Raw genomic sequence first — 22,430 nt, 5'->3', positions numbered from 1 at the left:
GCTGGGCACAATGATTCGAGTACTCGAATCTGAATCGAGTATCAGTTTTAATGATTCGAGTCGAGTATTAAAAGGCGATTTTTTCGAGTACTGAAATTTTACGCTCCTTGCCACCGAAAGTTAATTTATCAACGATAATTATAGTTTCGATACCAATTTCCACTGTTGAAGCCTTGAAACCTTGATTGGCCGGATTGTAGCATACGAAACATGTAGTACAAAGCTACGAACGTTACAGGAAACAACACATTTCCAAAGTCATGATCCTCCCACAACATTGTCACAAAGTGCACTGAAATCGTTATGGTCGAAAAAATACCTAAGTATCTTTAATGTGGTGGATAATATGCAATATATTCTTTATGGTCGCATCAAAAGTACGTATTTGAACTTTGACATATTACATTCTGTTATGACGTCATAATGAGTGATACTCGATTACTCGACTCGACTCGAAGCATTTTACGTGATTCAGAATCGAATCACTCAGGTACTCGATTTTGCCCAGCCCGAGTCGTAATCGATTATGATTACTAATCGCGATTACCCCATGTCTGCTCCCGACCATTGGCGACACCCCTGCTATACGCCAACTAACATGTCGCTGCTGTTAGGTATTTCAAAGTGATAGTTAGTATTTCAAATGTGATAAAAATTTAGACTCGTTGATCATAGAATAATCCGGCTTTGTTTTTCTCTGAGGTTGCGTGTAGTTTAGCGTGAATAACGGATTCCTTCTTTTGAACTTAGTCAGTGTGGGATTGATGCTCAAAATCGGCAGTTAGTAATAACGATGTTCCATGTTCAAGTTCATACACATACAAACGCGAATATAGTTATCAAAATCACAACTGTCATGGCTATAGCTATATTTTTTAAATTGCTGGTAGTGCTCACCTCTTTCAAACTGCTTCCATTCGGTGCGTACCTGCAATATGCATGGATAGATTCATATGCCAGGCAGACACATATGGACAATCTGCATGCTTCTAAGCACCAAAGGTGGTCGGTAGGTAACAATGGACTTCTAACTTGGACTACTACTTGCCCTACTCAGGCGCGTTGTGATGACTTGAACCATTTCCACTTTTATACTTAAAAGCTTTTCAATCAAACTGCTTACTCTTTTCGATTTGGCTCTTGAACTGTAGAAAGTAGTTTTGGGATAGCTTGTATTTCAAGTGAAATTGTCATCTCCTTGTGCCACAGTAACTGCGTAGACTTTCGAATATTATGCCTATTTCTAGTGTGATTAGTAGGGCTTGGCAAAATCGAGTACCTGAGTGATTCGATTCTGAATCACGTATTACGCTCCGAGCCGAGTATTCGAGTATTACTCATTATGACGTCACATCAGAATGTAGTGGCGAGATAGCGCAGTGGTATAATCCACAGCTGCAGCACCAATGGGTTGTGGGTTGTGGGTTTGAGTCCGACCGAGGTCGGCACCAAAATTCCTACATAAATGTTGAAGGTTTAACTAGGCTCGGCCTCGCCATCTCATCCGCGTAAGCGGCGTCTTATAAAAGCCTAGAAGTGGGCCGTGCTACAAGTCGGCAGCTACGGAATAAAAAAAAAGAAAAATGAGTTGTAACTCATTGACCGTCAATATGACGTCACTGGAAAAGCATTGTCCATCGATTGTATACACTATACAGGAATGGAGTGGAACATAGGTCTTGAATTGGGCCATCTGTAATGTGAGCTCTGGTGATTGCTACTTGCTAGGGTCTGCAATAGATTCCTCCACAGGCCAGATGACATCATCTGGCGGGCCGTGTCTGGCCTGTCAGGATTGTGTTTGGCTTGTGTCAGGTTTCATTGTGTCAGGATTGTGTCAGGTTTCATTAATTGTTTCAAATCAATATGCGTATAATCTCGGAATGTGTCTGGGTTGAAAGTTGGTAGTCATGTTTGTCAAACCTATTTCAATTCAGACTATACCAAAGTCAAAATATTTCATTTTGGATTATCCCAATGTACCTGTAGTACATCTCACGAATGGATTTAAAGTTGACAAATTACCAAAATGAATGAATATTATCGGGTTAGAGATAGTTGGTATTGATTCTATAAGTGTTAAAACAACGGCGTGGAATGTGTGAATAACCCGGAAACGGAGTTGAAAGTTGGTCAAGTCAAGTAATATTCAGTTTCAAAAGGATTAGACTCTTAAAAAGATTATAGTTAGACCAGCAAGTGACAGTTTGTTGGTATTCAAGCCCCACCGGTGGCGGTTCTGTTGTTCGTTACCTTTGTGAGCGATCGGTATGTTTGTAACACCAAGTCACGAGCGATCGCTATGCCTGAATCATTATCCTGTGAGCGACTGTAGGGATTTACAAATATTTCGCACCGTTTTGAATACGCGCTAACTCCACAAAGGATTAGGGTTAGCGCAGAAATAAGTGACAATTTGTTGGTGTTCAAGTCCCGCCGGTGGCGGTTCTGTTATTCGTTACTTATTGTACTTTCGTTACTTATTGTAATTATCAATTAGAGTTAGAACATAAAACATCAAGTTGCTGTTTTTGAATCTTGATGTCACGGTGACAAATTTACGCATTCAAATACGATTCAACTTCGGTTGTGTATTGAGCGAGAGATCAATATGTCTGGGGCATTACCTCGTCAGCGGTCGTAGGATTTTGCAAACTATTTCACAGCTTTTTGAAGTGTTAGTTTGTGAGTGTGGCTATTGTTGGTCTTCGAATCGCCGTCTACGCCGGCTCTGTGGCAAACTAATTACCAAAAATATAACCTTGCGAGCGATTCCTAGATTTTGCAAACTATTTCACGCCTTTTTTGCTACAAGTACGATATGTCGCCGCAGCCTATACCTGAGAGTACGAATCACCGCCGCAGCCATAAGAATAACGATATATTGAAGTCACAATCACCGTAAACGTTGGGATTACCTCGAATTGGTCATATATAATAATTTGGAATACACACGTTATGTAAGGATCAATCACGTGATCAATATACTTGATATTCAATACCCCTTCAATGCCTATACCCATAGTGTCCTATATGGTGTCGACGCAAGCAAATTGCACGGTTCAATGAAATTGTATCACGTCACAGTTTCCATTTGGCTACAGGCAATTTGACGGTGATTTTTGACCGGCTTGCCGAGCATTAAATTTGATGAATTGGGTATCAATCGAAAGCTGACGCTGTACTGCTTGCGAAAATATAAATTTTATTCCACTCATGGCCCTGGAACCCCCACAATCAGCCCCAAATTATTCATTGTCGAGTAGATTGGCAGTGTGACGCAACAATGCTGTCTGGCGAAACGAGAGACTAGCTCAAGAGCAAGGATGCGGCCGAGCGGCGAGAGTGGGATCAGCTGACGTCGCGGCAATAGCAATGTTGCAACCGCGCCAGAGAAACGCTGCGCTGTTGATACTTTTTCTATGCGCTTCGGTATAAGCGAGCACACAACAGCCTTTCCTTGACTTGTAAGGGTAGAACTGGGTCCACAGAATGTATTAGGGCCCTACCAATTTTCGCGCAATATCCTTCAGCTGATAGAGATATGTAGGCTACGTCTAAGTAGTCTACATTGGATATGTCAGATTATTATGATATCGATTGCCTTAGCCCGCTTGTTGCGTAGGGCTCCAGAGACACGTCGCGCTGTTGATGGCGGGTGTCGATACTTTCTATAGTCGCTTTTATGGTTAAGTGTGAGCAAGGAGCATTGAGCATGAGCATACATTACAAGCTTTTATTTGATCCGTATGGGTATAGGACTTGGTCCGCGAATGCGGCAGGTAAAATGTTGATTGTTGAATAAATTTTAACAGCAGGAGTGTCGAATTAAACTGGTATCGCTGTCCGGATTCAATCCGTTACTAGAAAGCTTGCGCGCCATACCTGCCAAATGATTCCAAAATGTTACCACCAAATTAATACCTTTGTTTTTCACTGGAATATATCTGATATCACTATAAACGTTGACGTTTGAATTTGGTTTAACATTTTTCAATCACCAAACAGTTTTTTTGAATGCCGGGGACCTTTTGCGTCAAAAGTAATACAGTGGTATCACAGATATTTGAATTATATTCATTCTGTAGCCTGTATTTATATTCCTAATGTAACTTACGTAAAACGGATTTGCATTATTTTTTCGCATCTGTGAATAACTGAATGTCCATTGTCCATTCGGCCCAACAGAGTTTGCACTTTTTCGCCTTCTCGGAATTTGGTGTCAAGGTCACCGACGTGGTGCTTATGGGGACTAGAGTGAAAACTCAACACTGTAGTTGTATTACTACAATATGATATATTTACATTATCTAAATTTGCTGTCTTGAGTGAATCTTATTACTTGAAAGTATATTTTCTTACTAGAAATATCTCTATCAGCTGAAGGATATTGCGCGAAAATTGGTAGGGACCAAATACATTCTGTGGACCCAGTTCTACCCTTACAAGTCAAGGAAAGGCTGGTGTGTGCTCGCTTTTAGCGAAGCGCCTATAGAAAGTATCAACAGTGCCACGCATCTCTGGAGCCCTACGCAACAAGCGGGCTAAGGCAATCGATATCATAATAATCTGACATATACAATGTAGACCAGTGCTCTTCAACCGGGGTTTTCGTACACCCTAGGGTGTACCAGAATTTGCAAAGGGTGTACCACTCGGATGGGGTGTACAGGGGTGTACCAGATCCGAAATACAATGATCTGATGGCTAGCTATCACAAAGGCAGGTTTATGCGTCAGTAGGCCTACAGGTTGACGCACTGGTTAATGAGCAATATGGTAGTGCTCTTCTACCGGGTGTTTCGTACGCCCCTCGGTGTACCCTAATTTGTAAAGCGTGTACCACTCGGATTGGATCTACAGGGGTGTACCAGATCCACATTATGATGAACCGATGATACGATGACTATAGCTATCTCCAGGGTTGTAACCAAGTCACATGGTTCCGAGTCACGAGTCAATCATACTTTTGTGGTTTTGACTCGAGTCGAGTCGAGTCATTTTCAATTCATCACAGACTCGAGTCCGAGTCCAAGTCACCGTTTGAAGGGTCAAGTCCGAGTCCTGGTGTTATGACTCGAGTCGAGTCCAAGTCACAGTATTGAAGTCATGTTCAACTCATGTTTTCAATCCTGCTTGGGTGATATCGAATTCCCTGTTTGCGAAACATGCTCATTTTGTCCCTATCAGAGTCTTGGCACGTGTTTATTTAGGCAGATAACGGACAGGTCCTGGCCTCATTTACCGATGCTAAAGATAACTTTACTAATCTTAGAACTTAAAATCAAATATCTCTCTTGTCAGTCTGATACATCACCAATACAAGCATTCAGTTTTTATTATGAACACATCGACGATAGCTCACGAATAGCTGATAGAGAACCAACGAATTCACGTCTACATACTATCCGATAGAGAACCATCAAATTCACGTCAAGATACTAGTTGATAGAGAATCAATAGATGCATGTTTATGTAGAGGTATTTACAACAGGCCAGCATGCTGTAAAAGCGTGCATGCAACTATGTGCATTGTGCAGTGACAACAGAACAGATACCTTTTGATTATACTAAAGGTTTTCCCAATTGCATTACAGACTACATCGCAGTTACAGCATTGGAGAAATAATTGTACAATGGGGCTGTTCAAAACCATTTTTTCAAATTTTCCGGCTACTTCTTAAAATTGCTAGATTGCCTAAAAAATCAAATTTGGCTCAATTCCAACCAGTAGAATGCAATGCTATGAAAGAAAATTTTAGACTAATTACAAATAGAGATTTTCGAATTTTACCGGCTATCTCATGATATTGTTACATTGTGTAAAAATATGATTCATAGCAAATTTGACTCAATTCCAACTAGAAAAAGTGAAGTTATTAGAGTAGAATGTTTTGGATATGAAAAAATATAGTCGGCTTACTACTATGTAATTATATTATATGAAAGAATTTCTCACTAAAATACTCCATTTATTTTCAAATCCAAAATATTCTGCTCTCACATCATTGATTCCACTTTTTTCAAATTAAGCCAGATTCAGTGTTCCTTTTATGCAACATAACAATTTTATCAAGTAACCACCCAGTAAAATAAAAAAGAAGTTATTTTAGAAAAGCCATATTGTACAAACATCACACAACATTAGCCATTCATTATTACTCACGTGCACAATGCACATACCTAACAAAACGTCAAATGGACGAGGCGCATTGTGTGTTTTCACAGACAGCAGATCAAATCAATGAGTTACACCTCAAAAATACTAATGTGGAAAGGAGATCCTCAAATATGTTAAAGCGGCATGGCCGTAGAATGAATCCACATCTACTGAATACACGTTCCACTAGTGCACTAGATGCAGGAATTGACAAGCATTTTTGAACCACACTGAGGAGCATTGAATACTCATTCTTTCTAGTCGCCCAAAAATGGAAAGAATCATCGCCTTCAAATCTACACATGAGCTTATCAATCTCTTCACCATCTGAGTCATTTCATTGGCTCTAATTGAACTTTGATTCAATTGTTTGCTTGTATAATTGAAAAGTCTTGAGTACTTTAATTGCGGAGGATCTATTACCTCTTCATCACTGGACGATTTTGTACAATGCATTGCTACTATGTATCATTTTCTGTTGTTTTTACGGCGGCATATCTGATATCAGACAAGTGCAACGAAAGCAGTGGTGACAAATAGCGATGTCGGCAGAATTCGTCGGATGCGTTGATCTAGCCATTATGATTCGCAAATTTCTTCATCTTCAAGTCATATAAAATAAGCCGAGTCAATGACTTGGGTCGAGTCATGCGTAATGACTCGAGTACAAGCCGAGTCAATCCAAATATTGACTCGAGTCGAGTCGAGTCATTTTCCCATTTTAAGAAAATGACTCGAGTCAAGTCGAGTCATAAAAAAATCGTGACTCGAGTCTGACTCGAGTCGAGTCATGACTCGAGTCATTACAACCCTGGCTATCTCAATAAATACGCCAGTTTATGCTTCGAAACAGATTGACTGGATGTGTAATATCGTACATTGTGATGTCATAAGCAAATGTTTCTAATCATTTAACTTTTGGTAATGGACTTAATACTGCCTTTTTGAGTAGATTAGGGTAGAGTTAGCATGTCATGTTCAGCTTGCGATATCTGTCTGATGACTCTCGACGAAACCACCGCCTCAGCACGGACATTTTGAATTGGTGCTTCCTGCGGCCAGCTTATGAATAGCGCAGAACACATGCTTGCGCAGCCAGGGGGGTCGAGTTTGCGAACCACTGCGTTAGATGGTGGTCCAGTAACCTCGATCCCTGATTCGTATTTTGCATTTCCTATACGTTGCAGCCTTGCTCAAATGTCATCCTTATTTCGGCTGGGCCAGGGGTGCTCAACCTGCGGACGTACGGCCTCATTCAGCAGCCGCAATTTTGCGACCTTCTACACATATTTAAATTAGCGTGTGTTGGCGGCCGTCATTATGCAACCAAATGTTGCTGGTTAGAGTCTCGGCTCTGCCATGTTTCTATATGTCGGAGGTTTATCTAGGCTCCTCGTCGCCGACCCCCTGTTAACGTAGCGTCATGAAAAGCCTAGCTAGAAGAAGAGTGAGCTGAGTTTCAAAGTCAGCAGCAGAGTCCTGAAAGTGGACGCACGTTAGCGAGACAGAATGAAGAATGCAAGTGCGCGTTCAAGCTAAAGTCGTTTTCATTACCCAAAGCAAAGACACTAAATTTCAGGAACTGCACTGTCGTGGCGCACAAATTCTAAACAGGCGATTATCGCCACTGTCATTGATGTGTATTAAAAATATTATCAATAACAATACAAACAATCCTAGTGGGAGGCCAAGAAATAACAACATGCAACTATGTGATTAATAAGAACCGGGAGATGCATCATCATTAATATTGTACCCAATATTTTCGAAGACCCCCTCCATCAGCTCTACGGGCTAATTTGATCACGTGAGCTGAGAATGAATAAATTTTTGACATTATTATGTGAAACTGCCAACAATTTCGATGAAATCCATTCAAGGGGCAACATTTTCGTGCTCCGAGCGACTACACACATAATTATAGTGTTTTTTTTTGACATTTATTCTCGCGATTTTGGTACATATATTATATATTGTAAACCTGCTGGGGTGTTTTGCTTCTACAGTAAGAAAATTTGCGCATTGCATATCTCAAGAGATAAGTGAAGGCACAGAACACCACAAGGGCTCTCCGCGGTGTTAAGTTCCAAGTATCAAATTTGATATAAGCATTTGTCGTCCAGACGCCATGGCGACTCCCTGGAATCCGGACGTATTGTATATGTAATCAAAATGCGGCTTTCTCCGTCATCGGTGTATTAAACGGTTAGGGGTGTACGAGTTTTGAGAAAATGTTGAAAGGGTGTACCACGACGAAAAAGGTTGAAGAGCACTGATGTAGACTACTTAGACGTAGCCTACATATCTCTATCAGCTGAAGGATATTGCGCGAAAATTGGTAGGGCCCTAATACATTCTGTGGACCCAGTTCTACCCTTACAAGTCAAGGAAAGGCTGATGTGTGCTCGCTTGTACCGAAGCGCATAGAAAAAGTATCAACAGCGCAGCGTTTCTCTGTGGCGCGGTTGCACATTGCTATTGCCGCGACGTCAGCTGATCCCACTCTCGCTGCTCGGCCGCATCCTTGCTCTTGAGCTAGTCTCTCGTTTCGCCAGACAGCATTGTTGCGTCACACTGCCAATCTACTCGACAATGAATAATTCGGGGCTGATTGTGGGGGTTCCAGGGCCATGAGTGGAATAAAATTTATATTTTCGCAAGCAGTACAACGTCAGCTTTCGATTGATACCCGATTCATCAAATTTAATGCTCGGCAAGCCGGTCAAAAATCACCGTCAAATTGCCTGTAGCCAAATGGAAACTGTGACGTGATACAATTTCATTGAACCGTGCGATTTGCTTGTGTCGACACCATATAGGACACTATGCTATACCCAAAACGTTAGTTCACTGCCACTCAAGAATCCATGGCAGGTCATCACCACAACGTGTGTACCTGAAAAGGTGGCATCATCACCGCGCCCATAAGAAACGATGGAGGGTCTAAAAGGGTGGGGTCATCACCCCGGGTTTTCAGGCAGTTCATCGTCGCACCCATAAGAGCACCTGCCAGGTCACGAACGATCTACACTACTTACTACTAGCGTTCCACGAAGCCATTGGCTTGCGGGTGGAAACTGGTCGTTCTATAGGAGCACGCCTAGTAGCGGTTCGAGTTGGGCCCATAAATGCGAAGTAAATTGCGGTGCGGTCCCCGATCGGAAGAAATGTGTGCTGGAATACCGAAGCGTGCCACCCAGTTGGCGGTGAATGCGCACGACCCTAGCGCACGTTTATGTTGTCGAGTCCTCCATTGGTGTCGTCTCCGGCCAGCGAGTGAAACGATCTACCACGGTCAGCAAGTAGGCTACGTTTTTCTTTGTGACATTGGGAATGGTCCCACGATGATACCGATACGGTATGGTACCACGACGATACCGACTGAAAACGAGAAATTGTTGGTGGATAATTCGATAGCGTCGCCCACACGCGTGTGTGTACTTTAGCGCGTTGACACGAAAAACATTTTTTGCCCACAATCCGACCTCTTTCGTCAACCCATGTCATACAAATTTGGATGCCACCAGTTCGTGTTGTTCTAATCGAAGGATGCGAGAGTCCGTGTACCTGTACAACTTCAAAAACTCTTTGTCAAGAACAAGCGAGGGACTACTTGACGTGGCGTAAGTAGTAATATAGATCGCTCATGATTCGTCATGGGCTCTTATGGGCCCGCTCGTGACCTGCCTGCAAACTCGTGTTGATGGTGTGAATATGCCCATTAGTGATTACTTATGTCATTTTGATGCGGTGACATTGGCCAACGGATGGGACGAACAAACTGCTTGAGCTAGACTTCATGCTAGCTTACGTGGTAACGCCTTGCAAGTGCTTTCACAAATGTCGGCTGATTGCCGTCGGAATATTAATCGTGTAATTGCCCAATTGCAGAAGCGCTACATTCCATGGGGTATGGAACCCTTGAGCCGTACTGAATTTTAACAAACATAAAATGAAATTAGGAGAATCCCCAACAGAATTCGCATCAGTTCTGGCAACGCTTAGCTTGAAGGCTTTTCCATGTATGAATTCTGCAGCTCGTGATGAATTTGTGTGTCAACAGTTTATTAATGGTCTTGGTGATATTAACCTTTGCCGACAGCTTACGTTGATGAAAACAAGCAACCTACATGAACTAGTTGCTTCTGCGGATTTGTATTTCTCTGTTGATGGACCGCCGAACAGTCAATTGTTCGAAACTAGTAAACCAGTTGTGGCTCCTGTAGGTCTACAACCAAAAATGGAGCTGAACGTCTTGCAGTAGGCAAGCGTGATAATGAGATGGAATCGAAAATTGACGAGCTGATTGACCTGGTTAGCAACCTAGTGACTACCAGAAATCAACCACCGATGAGTAGGCCTAGAAGCCACCCACCCCCCCCACCCCCCCACCCCCCCCCCACCCCCCTTGTACCGAAGAAGAGTAACGTTTGGGTATGGACCTTGCCGTAACTGTGGAGTGACTGGACACATACACAAAAACTGCACAAACTCCCATTGTGCTAACTGTGGCCAGTTGTTTCACCTTCTAGTTGCGTGTCCCAATAGGAATGGGGATGGTGTTCCACCAGCCACCGGTGAACATGAGCCCCACGAATCAGGCAACGCACAAACAAAATTCATGAGTCTTTCCAAATGGCCAGTTGGGTCACCTTCTAGTTGCGTGTCCCAATAGGAATGGGGATGGTGTTCCACCAGCCACCGGTGAACATGAGCCCCACGAATCAGGCAATTCTTCAAACATGCCATTTGGAAAGACTCATGAATTTTGTTTGTGCGCTTCGGCTCACATCTAGCTGGTACACCGTTGCATCGGTGAATGACAGCCTGTCTAGATACACCGTTGCATCGGTGAATGACAGCCTGTCGGCTAAACTTCTGGTAGACTCAGGCAGTCCCCGTACCTTCCTCGACTATGATCTGTACACTCGACTGTATGATATAACTGATTTGAAACCATGTGATATCCTATTTGTTACTGCTTCTGGTGGCCCCTTGGAGCTATATGGCAAAGTGGTGTTGACCTTACGTATTGGTGATTTTTGTGCACAACAAGAGGTTGTGATTGCTCGTTTGGGTGCGCCATATGGCTTGCTAGGGTGTGATTTTATGGAGAAGCATGATGCTGTTCTGTACATGGGTAAAGGTATGTTGAGTTTGCAGGGGCAAAATGTTACATTGCAACAGCTGTGGGTATCCTGTCGTGGTGTTATAACTCAGAAACACACTCCCTAAGGGAGTGAAACAGCTGTCATGGGTGCAGTGAGTGGGCCTTGGTTGCCGTCCATTTCACAGTGTGGCGTGGTTGAATCGTCACACGTGTTTGAGACCCACTATGATAGTCGTGGTTTGTCTGTGTTGCCCGGCTTGGTCGATCCTACATCCAAAGAGGTGCCTGTGATGTGGTTAAACCTATCGCAAAATGATATTGTAATCCCTGCTGGGGAACGAGTAGGCTCTTTAGTGCCCCTTGCTACTTGTGGGTCTGTGGCGGCGCCTGACACCGTGGAAGTCGAAACGTGCTTGGATCTGCCGGACCATCTGCGACACCTCGTAGAAGAACCAGACTACTTGAATGTACAACAGCGGCAACAGTTGAGAGATCTTCTCATCAAGTATCAGGACATATTCACGAGGCCTGATGGGAAATTGGGATATACCACTTTGATTGAGCACAAAATTGAGCTATCTTCTACAGTCCCTGTTAAAGTGCCTCCGCGAAGTTTGGTTGGAAGGCACGAGAAATTGTGGGTGAGCAGATCGAAAAGATGGTAAAACTGGGCGTTATCGAGAAAGCCCAAAGCCCGTACAATGCGCCGATTGTTTTGGTTCAAAAGCGGGATAACACGTACCGTTTCTGCACTGACTTCCGGAAATTGAATACGATCACGGTAAAGGATACCCATCCTCTGCCCCGCATTGACGACATCCTGAATTCTCTGGGTGGGGCAAAATGGTATTGTACTCTTGATCTTGAATTCGGTTTTTGGCAAGTTCCCCTGAATCCAAGTGACCGAGAAAAAACTGCATTCAGCGTGCCTGGGCATTCGCAATTTCGATGGACAGTCCTTTGCTTTGGCTTGTGTAATGCACCTGCCACGTCCATGGCAATGATGGAGAAGTTATTGAATGGACTCTTATGGAAGAAATGCCTTGCCTTCATGGACGACATTTTGGCGTATGGAGAGAACTTTGACCAAACACTCTGCAATCTGGAAGAGGTTTTCAAGCGAATTCGTGACGCTGGTCTTAAAAGCTCAAGCCTAAAAAATGTAAACTGTTCTACCAGGAGGTAGAGTACCTGGGACATGTGATTTGCACAGATGGTCTCAAGTGTAGTGATGACCAAGTTTCTGCTGTGAAGGATTGGCCAGTGCCGAAAAATCTCCAAGGATGTTCAAGCGTTCCTGGGCACGGCAAACTATTATCGAAGATTCATTGACCAGTTTTCAGCCATTGCAGAGCCATTGGTGAAACTCACTCGGAAGAAGGCAACCTTTGAATGGTCCGATGATTGTCAGGCGGCATCCCGCTCTCTGAAACAAATTAACAAGTACACCAATATTGGCTTATGCGCTTGAGACTGCAGGACAATATTGGCTTATCCGCTTGAGACTGCAGGAGAGTTTGTTCTCGATACTGATTGCTATGGCTTTGGTGCAGGAGCAGTTCTCTCCCAAGTACAAGGAAGTGAGGAAAAGGTAGTCGCGTATGCCAGCAATACGCTAAACAAGCAACAGAGACGACATTGTGCCACCTCCCGGGAATTATATGCTGTAGAGTGGGCCGTGAATCATTTCAGGTCTTATTTGTGGGGAAGGCCATTCCGACTGAGAGTGGATCACAGTTCCTTACAGTGGCTGTACAACTTCCGGAACCTAGAAGGCATTACGGCGAGATGGGTCAGAATGTTGGATACGTTCAACTTCAAAATTGAACAAAGAGCATCGGCAAAGCATGGCAACGCAGATGGACTTTCCCGCGTCAGACGTAAATGTGAAAGGGATTGCTGTGCTACATGCGGAGACAAGCCGGACATTGAACCAACCTGTTTCCTACCCGGATTGGAAGTGACTGTTATTCAACCAGGTCCTGTAAGCAGCACTGATGAAAGAATGTGCTCTTGGCTGTAATCGTATAGTCCAAGTCAACTTAGAGAGCTGCAGAATAAGGATGAATGCGTATCGGACGTGCTGAACTGGAAGGAGACGAGAGAACAGAACTTTTACCATATCCAAGGGATGTCCGCACCCTATGTATGCATTGGGATGTCTTGCGAGTGTTGGTTGGCGTCTTGCACCGAGAATTTTTGTCACAAAAACCAGGCAATGTTGAGCTCTTTCAAATTGTGCTGCCATCGAGCTTGCGTAAGGATATCTATCGGTTACTTCATGAATCAAGAACGGGTGGCCATCTTGGCAAGGAAAAAACTTACAAAAAAAATCGATCAATATTTTACTGACCTAATATGCATCGACAAATTGCTGATTGGACCAGATTATGTAAACAATGCTTTTCTGCAAAAACGCCATTACTGCAACATCACCTACTTGCGAAAAATGCCATGTGCGGAAATCATGGATAGAGTGAGTGAGCATTGATAACATTGGACCATTACCATTGTCTGAGAACGGCAATGAGTAGGCTATATATTATGTGTTACGGACTATTTTGGTAAATTTGTTGAAGCATGCCCTGTCAAAGATGTTAAAGCCGTAACTACCGCGGAGGCGCTGGTCAATCAATTTTTCACGAGATATGGAGTTCCATTCACCATTCATTCTGATCGTGGATCCGCATTTGAATCTGAGCTGTTTCGTCACCTCATGAAATTGTTCGAAATTGACAAGACTCGAACAACATTTTACCATCCACGTAGTGATGGTCTGGTGGAGAAATTTAATGGGACTTTGCAAAAATGATAAAAACGTTGGTGGGGAATGGAAATCGCAACGATTGGGAGGACTTTATACCTCATCTGTTGATTGCATACAGATCCACGGTTCATGAGAGTACGGGGTACACGCCCAACCGACTCATGTTTGGGAGAGAAATTTCCCTTCCCACAGACTTGATGTTTGGCAAACCATCAAACGAATTGCCATTTGAGTTCTATCACGAATATGTCCAATGGATCGAATCAGCAACATCTGACGCCTTACGTTTGCAAGACATCTGCTGAGAAACAGGAGCGCAACTTTAACCTTTCTGTCAAACCAGTCACATACTGTGTTGGTGATTTAGTCCGGTTCTTCTATAAACCCTTGGTGAAGATGCTGTCCAATGGGCGGGTGTGACCATTCAAGGTCATTGAAGTGAAATCGCCATACCTTTACCGAATCGAGAACTTGGACCATGGGCAGTGTAGACTTGCAGACTTTCGCATGCTAATTATATCAGACCTTATCTGCTTGAGATGCGGGAATCATCGTCCTCTTCATCAGATCCCGCTGCTGACGATACGACGCCAACCATCACTCGTGCTGGCCGACAAATCAACAGACCTGGTCGTCTGCAGGACCACATAACGTGACATATTTTCATCATTTTGTCGTTCAATTTTAATACTCAGTTGTCCTAACCATTTGAATGTTCGTTACTTTTTGAGCTTTAATGCCGATACGTTTTTGGTGTGTCGTTGCTTTTTGTTTTGAGGTAGATATTTGCTCATGTACCATTCGAAAAAATTGAGGGGGTAGGCCTATATGTGACGGGGCGCCATCTATGGCGACCAATGACGTCACGCCTTGAGACGCCCGTTCGCGGGAGGTAATCGCAGCCTTCTGAAATATTCTGTCTGTGTGGTGCACGCCTTCTTATTGTCGTCAATATAACTGCTACGGTATCTGTCTGGCTGTGCTGTGAACTGATTTACACGTGAAGAGTAAAGAACTAGTATAGCGACACCGTTACACGAGCATATCGCACGGCTATATCAAATCTACTCATCATGGGCTCTTATGGGCCCGCTCGTGACCTGCCTGGAAACTCGTGTTGGTACAATCTCGACGTTACTCGATATTTCTCATACCGCGAAACTGTAGTATGATTGCTTACAGTTTCAAACTATAGAATGTTTAGTTAGACTCTACAACTGTTTTGACATCGCAAAATATATTTTTTTGAACATGATACAACAGATACAACTTTCAGTTGTTCAGTAGTGTCTGGTTTTGGTTTGGTTCATGTGATGTAGATAATCTCGATACCGAGGCGGCGTACAGACGAGGATATTCATTTTGGCGTCAATGATTTGTAATCGCTAAACTACATACATCATATTACTCACTCAAGGTGTATGTATACTCTAAAGCAGTGCTTTTCAACCTGTGTGACGGTTCGCACCTGTGCGAATGAAAAAATTTGCAGTGCGAATGACGAGCGTGGTGCGAACGGTGCGAATGAAAATCCCGTATGAGTGCGAATGAAAATCGTGAATAATAATAGTCAATTTTTCTGGCATGGAATAATTCAAATATACCTTATACGAAATTCAACGGCAGTGTAACATTTGTTGTTGCGACGCAATTGTAAAAACTTGTTTAAGTTACGACGCACCACTAGTCGTAGCTCTCACAAGCCGTAATGAATTAATATTTTCGCACTATAATTATGGCGTAGCCGAAAGCTTGGTTTGGAAGCTGGTGTAGTGGCGGACTTGGCGTCGAAATGCCAATCTTCATAACAATGAAAAATTCGAGGCTGATTGTGGGTGTTCCAGAACCACGTGCAGATTCAGCTTTCGATTGATATCCGTTTTACCAAATTTAATGCTCGGTAAGCCGGTCAAAAATGACCGTCAAATTGCCTGTAGCCAAATGGAAATTGTGACGTGAATCGATTTCACTGAGCCGTGAGATTTGCTTGTGTCGACACCATATAGGACACTATGATTAAAGTATGGACTGCAAAAGATATAACTTGGATCGACAGGGTGCCAGAGCTAACTGTTAATATTTATGTAATATTAGTTGAATTTATTGCAAAAATCCTCCGATAGTTGATACAAATCTAAGGTAACGGTGTTGGGTACTGGAGCGAATAAGCTTTATCATGAGAATTCATTATAATATTTGCCCGACTGTTTTTTCTGGAAAACATGGTCGAAGACCGTTGGGATGAACTACTGTAGTTACTAGGGATGTGCAACGAGCGAGTTCACGTCTATGAGACTCATTCATTTCGAGGTCAACCCTTTCTGCGTCGGGTCACATGAAGACGGAAAGTTTTGGTCAACAAACGGCTGATAGAATGCGGTGCCAAAACATGAGCGTCACTAAAACCTTGGCCAAAAATGACCGATACTGGATGGTCAATTCATCCGATATGAATATGCTCCGTTGTCAGCGCGGAATAGTCCCGTTCTTGCTAACTGAGTGTAGACAGTAGTACAAACTGCGACACGAAAAGGAATTTAATACACCCGAATTTGAAATCGCGTGCGTCAGACATATTCAGTAGAGCTGTGTTGGATAGAATTGTTGTGTGCGCGTTCTGTATGTCATGTATGTCCGTCACATCATAGCATACTATTGTAATATTAAAAATGAATTCCTTTTTATGGGTGAGGCTCGGGTCGCGAAATGACACAAAAACTCAGATTTTGGTGGTAGTCTAAATAACTGCTTAAACGTTATTAAACTGTCATGAATTCTCAAGTTAGATTGAGCTAAAGAGCAGAACACACAGTATGGTGAGTTTATTAGCTCTTACCACATACTCGCGAGACAGAAAATGTGAAATCGAAAAGAAAGTTGGAGTAACGGATCATACGGTAGCGGGCGCTATTGTGCCTACTCTCCTTGATCATTTGGACCTTATATTCCAAGACATAAGGCAAAAGCCCCAACACAAACAGGTATATATATATCGGCTTTTCAATTAGATAAAATAAAAATGAAAAGGGCAAAAGAAAACAGGAAACAAAAAAACATCGAGATAATCAGTTTTAGGCTCGTATTAAGCGTCTCCAACGTAGGCGGTCGTGGGCGTCTTCAAGCGACAGCCCGCGTTGCGCTAGGTCAGTCTCCATTGTCGAGCGCCATGTTTTCCGATTCCAGCCACCTCTGCGCCATGGCTTCGTGGGAATGTGATTGATGATGGCGGCGGCTGGTTGCTCGTCTTGATGCCGCACTAGATGGCCGATTAGGCGGAAGCGTCGTTCAGCTGCCAGTAGACGGCATGGGACCGTTCCTGTGAGTTCTCGCAATGCATTCGTGGATATATGCTCCGGATGGTGAATGCCGAGTGCATAGCGGAGGAGTGCGTCGTAGTTAGCGTTGAGCGTCTTAGCCAGCTTCTCTGTCAGCGTGAGTGCCTCTATTCCGTAGAGAAGAACCTGCTCGACAGTGGCACGGAAGATACGGGTCTTGAGCTGGGTTGAGGCACTTGAATGGAAGAGGCTATGTAGCCGTCTTGCCGCGCCCCAGGCCTTTGCTCGCCTCGCCTTGAGCGCTTTTCCAGAGTCAGCGACGTCAATACCGAGGGTGAGTTATTCGCACTTCCGAAACGCTGTAGCCTCCTAGACCTTTTTGTCAGCTCTCAAAATCGATTTTGTCCAGCAAGCATTTTCACTCTTGAAAAATACGCTGTATGTTGGATAGGAGTGCAGAGCAGACTTCAAGACCTGGTCATCCAAGCACTAGTAGAATGGACTTGGTGAAATAGTTGAAATCAAAACGAGCGAAAATAGTAGCCTATTTAATAAGGCACTTAATAGCTTAAGATAGATAGTAGCCAATTTGTTGCACATCTGAGCAAATAAATGTTTTATTTTCATCTTCCTTTTGTATAACAATATTCGGTTAGTTTGTGCGAATGAAATTTATTTTACAAAAAAAGTGCGAATGAAGCTCAAAAAGGTTGAAAAGCACTGCTCTAAAGAAAGGTAACTCATATCTGTGAACATAGGAGTGTTCCGGAAAGACTCGCTGTAATCCGCCTGATGTTATCTTCGAAGACTTTACCTTTGAGACTCTTAAATTTATTTTGGTACTTACAGTGTCACCATCTCAGAAATATTAATCGCAGATATGGAAACTTATCGATGTCAGCTATGCGATGAACAGTTCGAGCGAAGACATCGATTTGATGCACATATGGCTATCCACTACGGGGTTGGAGTAAATCAATGCTGGGTCTGTGCAAAAGAGTTCCAATCCAATTTATACGGACATATGGCGACGCATTACAACTTGAAAACGCATCGCATCGATGTTTGATTTGTGACCGGGCATTTATGAGGGGAAGCGATCTGAACCGACACATCGCGATACATTACAAAATCAAAACTGAACAATGCAAAATCTGTGGTTAAGGGTTCGGTTAGCTCGCGAGCAGCAGTTAAAAAATCACACGGCGATCCACGACCTCAACAACAAAAATTATCATTGCGAAATTTGTGTCAAGGAGTTTACTTCGCAGTGGGGGTTGAGGCGCCATCTCGCGATCCATTTACGGAGTAGCGCGTAGCTCGAAAAAAATTTCAAGAATAATCAAAATCTGAGAATTTTCGAGTCAATTCCTAAATTCAAATTACATGTTGACGGCCGCCAACACATACTAATTGAACTACATTTCCACGGCCGCACAAAATTCCTTCAGCCGCCGCATGCGGCCGTACGACCGCAGGTTGGCCACCCCTGGTCCATGAATTGCTCCAATATTGCCCCTACAGCGTATTGCGGGGCATCGACCGTCAAAGCAGTCTTTGCCGCTGGTAAAGGATGATGGAGAAGTGTGGAGTTGGCTAGCGCTTCGTTTGCTTTTGCCATTGCACTGCACTTTCCATCTCAGTTGTCCAAAGTAGCGTTTTTGGATTTCCAGAAAGAGCACCATAGAGAAGCATCATGATTTTCGCTGCCTCGGGTATGAACCGATGATAAAAATCGTTCATCCTAGTAAATTCTTGATGGCCTTTCACCGTTATGGGCCCAGGGAATTTCAAAATTGCGTCTACCTTTCCGGGCAGTGGTTTAGCACCGTGATTATCGACCCGGTGGCCGAGGTAATCCCGTGGCGGGTTTTCCGAACTGTCATTTTCGATGTTCATTACACGTCCGTCCTTGGATAGCTTTCCAAAAAGTTCGTGAAGATGTCGTTTGTGTTGTGAGAGTGATTCGCTCGCTACCAAGATATCGTCGAGGTATAGACAAATACAAAATCAAGTGACCATCATTCGCTGAAATGTCTGCACTGCGTTTTGAAGCCCGAATGGCATGCGTAGGAATTCGAGCAATCCGAACGGTATGGTGATAGCCATTTTCGTAATGTCATCAAGTGCCACGGGAACCTGATGGTACCGTCGCACCAAGTCGATTTTAGAAAAGACATTTGATCCCGTGAGGCGCGCGGTGAAGTCTTGAAGATGTGGAATGGGGTGACGGTCTGGTTTCGTGGCGGTAATAAGACGCCTGTAATCTCCACAAGGCAGCCAGCCTCAGGAACCCTTGGACACCATGTGCAAAGGCGAAGACCATTAGCTCGGAACGGCGGATGATTCCCAACTCTAGCATTTTATTGATTTCAGTTTGTGCGATGACGAGTCCATCAGCTGCCAATAGTCTCGCACGAGAATGAACAAGCTGTTCTGTTGTTGAAATGAGATGCTCGAGTTGTACTTGCGTAAAATGCGAGGTAAAAATCTCGGGAAATTCGGCTAAGATTTGCGCGTAGCAAGACCTTCCCGTGCTGACAGAATTAAGACCAAACGAAACGTGTTCACTAATACCGAGAGGAACGCTGGTTAGGGAATGCAAATGAATAAGGCGATGGTGTTTGACATCAACCAGCATATCTTGCGCCCTAAGGAAATCTGCTTCCAGCAACGGCTGGGACACGTCAGCCAAGGTGAATTCCCAACCATATTTGCCTGACGGGAATCCAAAGAAGGACGCTTGGTCCCGTAAGTAAGTATGATGCTTCAGTTCGCGGCCGTAAGCAGCGGACCAGAGGTTTTGTGTCTCCGTTCGAGCCTGGTGGGTGGAAATACGCTCACTTCCGCCCCAGTATCGACGAGAAAACGGAACGGACCTCAGGTCTTGCAGGTAAAATAATTTCTTGCTGGTTGCCCCGTTTACTGCGGACAACCGGCTTTGTAGTTTTCCTGCTGCCAAGCACAGGGACGGCAACATTGTCGTGCTTTCTTGCCAAATCGTCGATGGTAGAAGCACAAGTTTGGAACCATTTCAATCGTATTAGGAATGGTCGTTTGGTCTTACTAATACTGTAATCGCCGGATCTCGATAGCCACATTTGATCAGCCCGCTGAGCCAAATCTCGGGGATTATCTATATCCTCTTTTGCCAGCACTATCCGTAAGTTTCCGGCATTTGCTCTAAGAATAAGTATTAGAAACGGAAGCAGGGGTGATGATCTTCTAGCAGGGTGAGCATTTCGTCCATCATCTGTAGGTTTTCTGTCGCCAAGAAGTGACATATTTAGCAGACGTGCAGCTCGCTGTTGTGGACACCAGAGTTGGATCAATTACATTATTTCAGTTCAATTACAATTACAATTACAATTACTTTCATGAATGTTTCAATTACATTACAATTACAATTACAATTGCTGCTGTTGAACATGTAATTGAATAATCATAAATTCAACCGTGCTCCTTGACAACCGTAGCGTCGTATTTAACAACAATTCAAGTCTAGTTCAGATTGTGTGGTAATAAATGCATTTATGTGCGTACATAGTATGCTATGTGAGATGTCATTGTGACGTAATATAAGCGTGTTTTGTATGCTTGGTAATTATGGCTGACGTAATTGGAAATGTAAAATGTTATTTACCTAATTTCCTATGGGTTAGGATTAAGGATAGGGTGCTGTATGTCGTTGAAAAAGTATTATAACATATGCACGTGTTGGATTTGCGTATATAGTATATAATTAAAGAAATAATATTATTTTTATCGAGGGACGTAGGAATTAGGATGAGGAGTAAAAACAAAACCGTGCTTTGTCAGATAAGACGTTATATAGTATCCAGTGGTCTGGTTAGTTAGCCAGACGAAATAACGATGCAGCATCGTGATCTGAAATCGTATTGTAGATTGCCAACCCACGGATAGATGCCCAAGATGTGAGTCACGGATGAATGCACCGACAAACGTACTGCAGAGCCGGCTAAAAGCAGCAAACTTTGTGGTCCTAGAGCTGGCGATCCATGCCTCCAAATTTGATGCATCTGTTCTTTATCGTAAGCTATTGATGTACTAATTCCGAAAATACAAAATAAAATCTCGTCAGGGCAATGTAACTGCTCCAAAATAGCCGTTTAAGGCCGACTGTTCTGAAAAGTGAGAGCGCTGCAGCAGCGTGACCACAACAATTACCAATTACGCCTAGCGATTGTTCAGAACAATGCCGATTCCCAGACTTTCACGACTATTTTGGGATGGTACCATTGCCTGGAAATATACTTTTCTTGCGGAATCAGTGCGACACTAGCTTTCGATTAGGACCATACATATCAAATTTCGACGCTTGGATCGCCAGCTATGGGAATATCAATTCTGCTGCTTTTAGCCGGCTCAGCAGTTCGCTTCTCGGCGTATTCAATCGTGAGTCACGTGTTGCGAATCCATCCGTTGGTTAGTAATCTAAAAATTGTATACAATGGCAGCCTAGGCCAGCATAGCGGTAAAAATAGAAAAAAACTTCGCCCGCAAGGGCGCAGTCAAGGGCTTCCGCGAATGGATCCACCAAATTCCTTGTCGACATTTAAAGAGAATGCATTATAAGTAGGCTTACCATATTTCGGAAATGAAAAAAGAGGACACTTTTTCAGAAATTTCAGACAAGCAAAACTAGAGAAGAATTCTCAAAAACAGGTAAATTTTGCCCGCTTCATGATCGGATGACTAAAAATAAAAAAAAAAAAAAAAAAAGCTCATAACTTCCGCTCAGAGCTCAAAAACACGTTTTTCACTCCACATTGCCAGGTGGATGACTAAAAAAAAAAAAAAAAAAAAAAAAAAAAAAAAAAAAAAAAAAGGTCTTTTTTTCGCTCAGAGCTGAATTCACCCCTTTTCCCTCCGAAATACCCGCCGGAGCTTCACTTCTGCGCTAATTTGCGGCATATCACTCGCGATTTCCTCTAAATATGACCTAAATTTTCAAAAAAGAGGACAAAATCTCAAAAAAGAGGACAAAAGGGCGTCCTCCGAGGACACTTTCAAAAAAGTCAAAAAAGAGGACAAATCCTCTTAAAAGAGGACGTATGGTAAGCCTAATTATAAGTCAATTATTTTATATGTGCTTGTC

The 22,430-nt window shown here is 43.3% G+C and overlaps 2 protein-coding genes and 1 long non-coding RNA gene across 3 annotated transcripts in view; 1 reads left to right on the top strand and 2 right to left on the bottom strand.

Moving 5' to 3' along the window:
- LOC145442848 (bystin-like) overlaps positions 1-22,430 on the top strand; it is a 360,604-nt gene that overhangs the window by 49,114 nt on the left and 289,060 nt on the right. The window lies entirely within an intron of this gene.
- LOC145443014 (uncharacterized) overlaps positions 1-22,430 on the bottom strand; it is a 301,527-nt gene that overhangs the window by 213,979 nt on the left and 65,118 nt on the right. The window lies entirely within an intron of this gene.
- The window catches only part of LOC145442821 (uncharacterized), a 42,291-nt gene that overhangs the window by 18,133 nt on the left and 1,728 nt on the right, over positions 1-22,430 (bottom strand). Inside the window, exon 3 of the mRNA XM_080320836.1 lies at positions 898-928. Coding sequence (XP_080176962.1) covers positions 898-928 — 31 coding nt within the window. The remainder of the gene's footprint in view (positions 1-897; positions 929-22,430) is intronic.

This window comes from Botryllus schlosseri, chromosome 7 (genome assembly GCF_051294905.1).
Source record: "Botryllus schlosseri isolate E-star chromosome 7, Bs_hap1, whole genome shotgun sequence".
In the NCBI taxonomy this organism is placed as follows: domain Eukaryota; kingdom Metazoa; phylum Chordata; class Ascidiacea; order Stolidobranchia; family Styelidae; genus Botryllus; species Botryllus schlosseri.
This window is presented reverse-complemented; position numbering and strand designations above follow the sequence as displayed.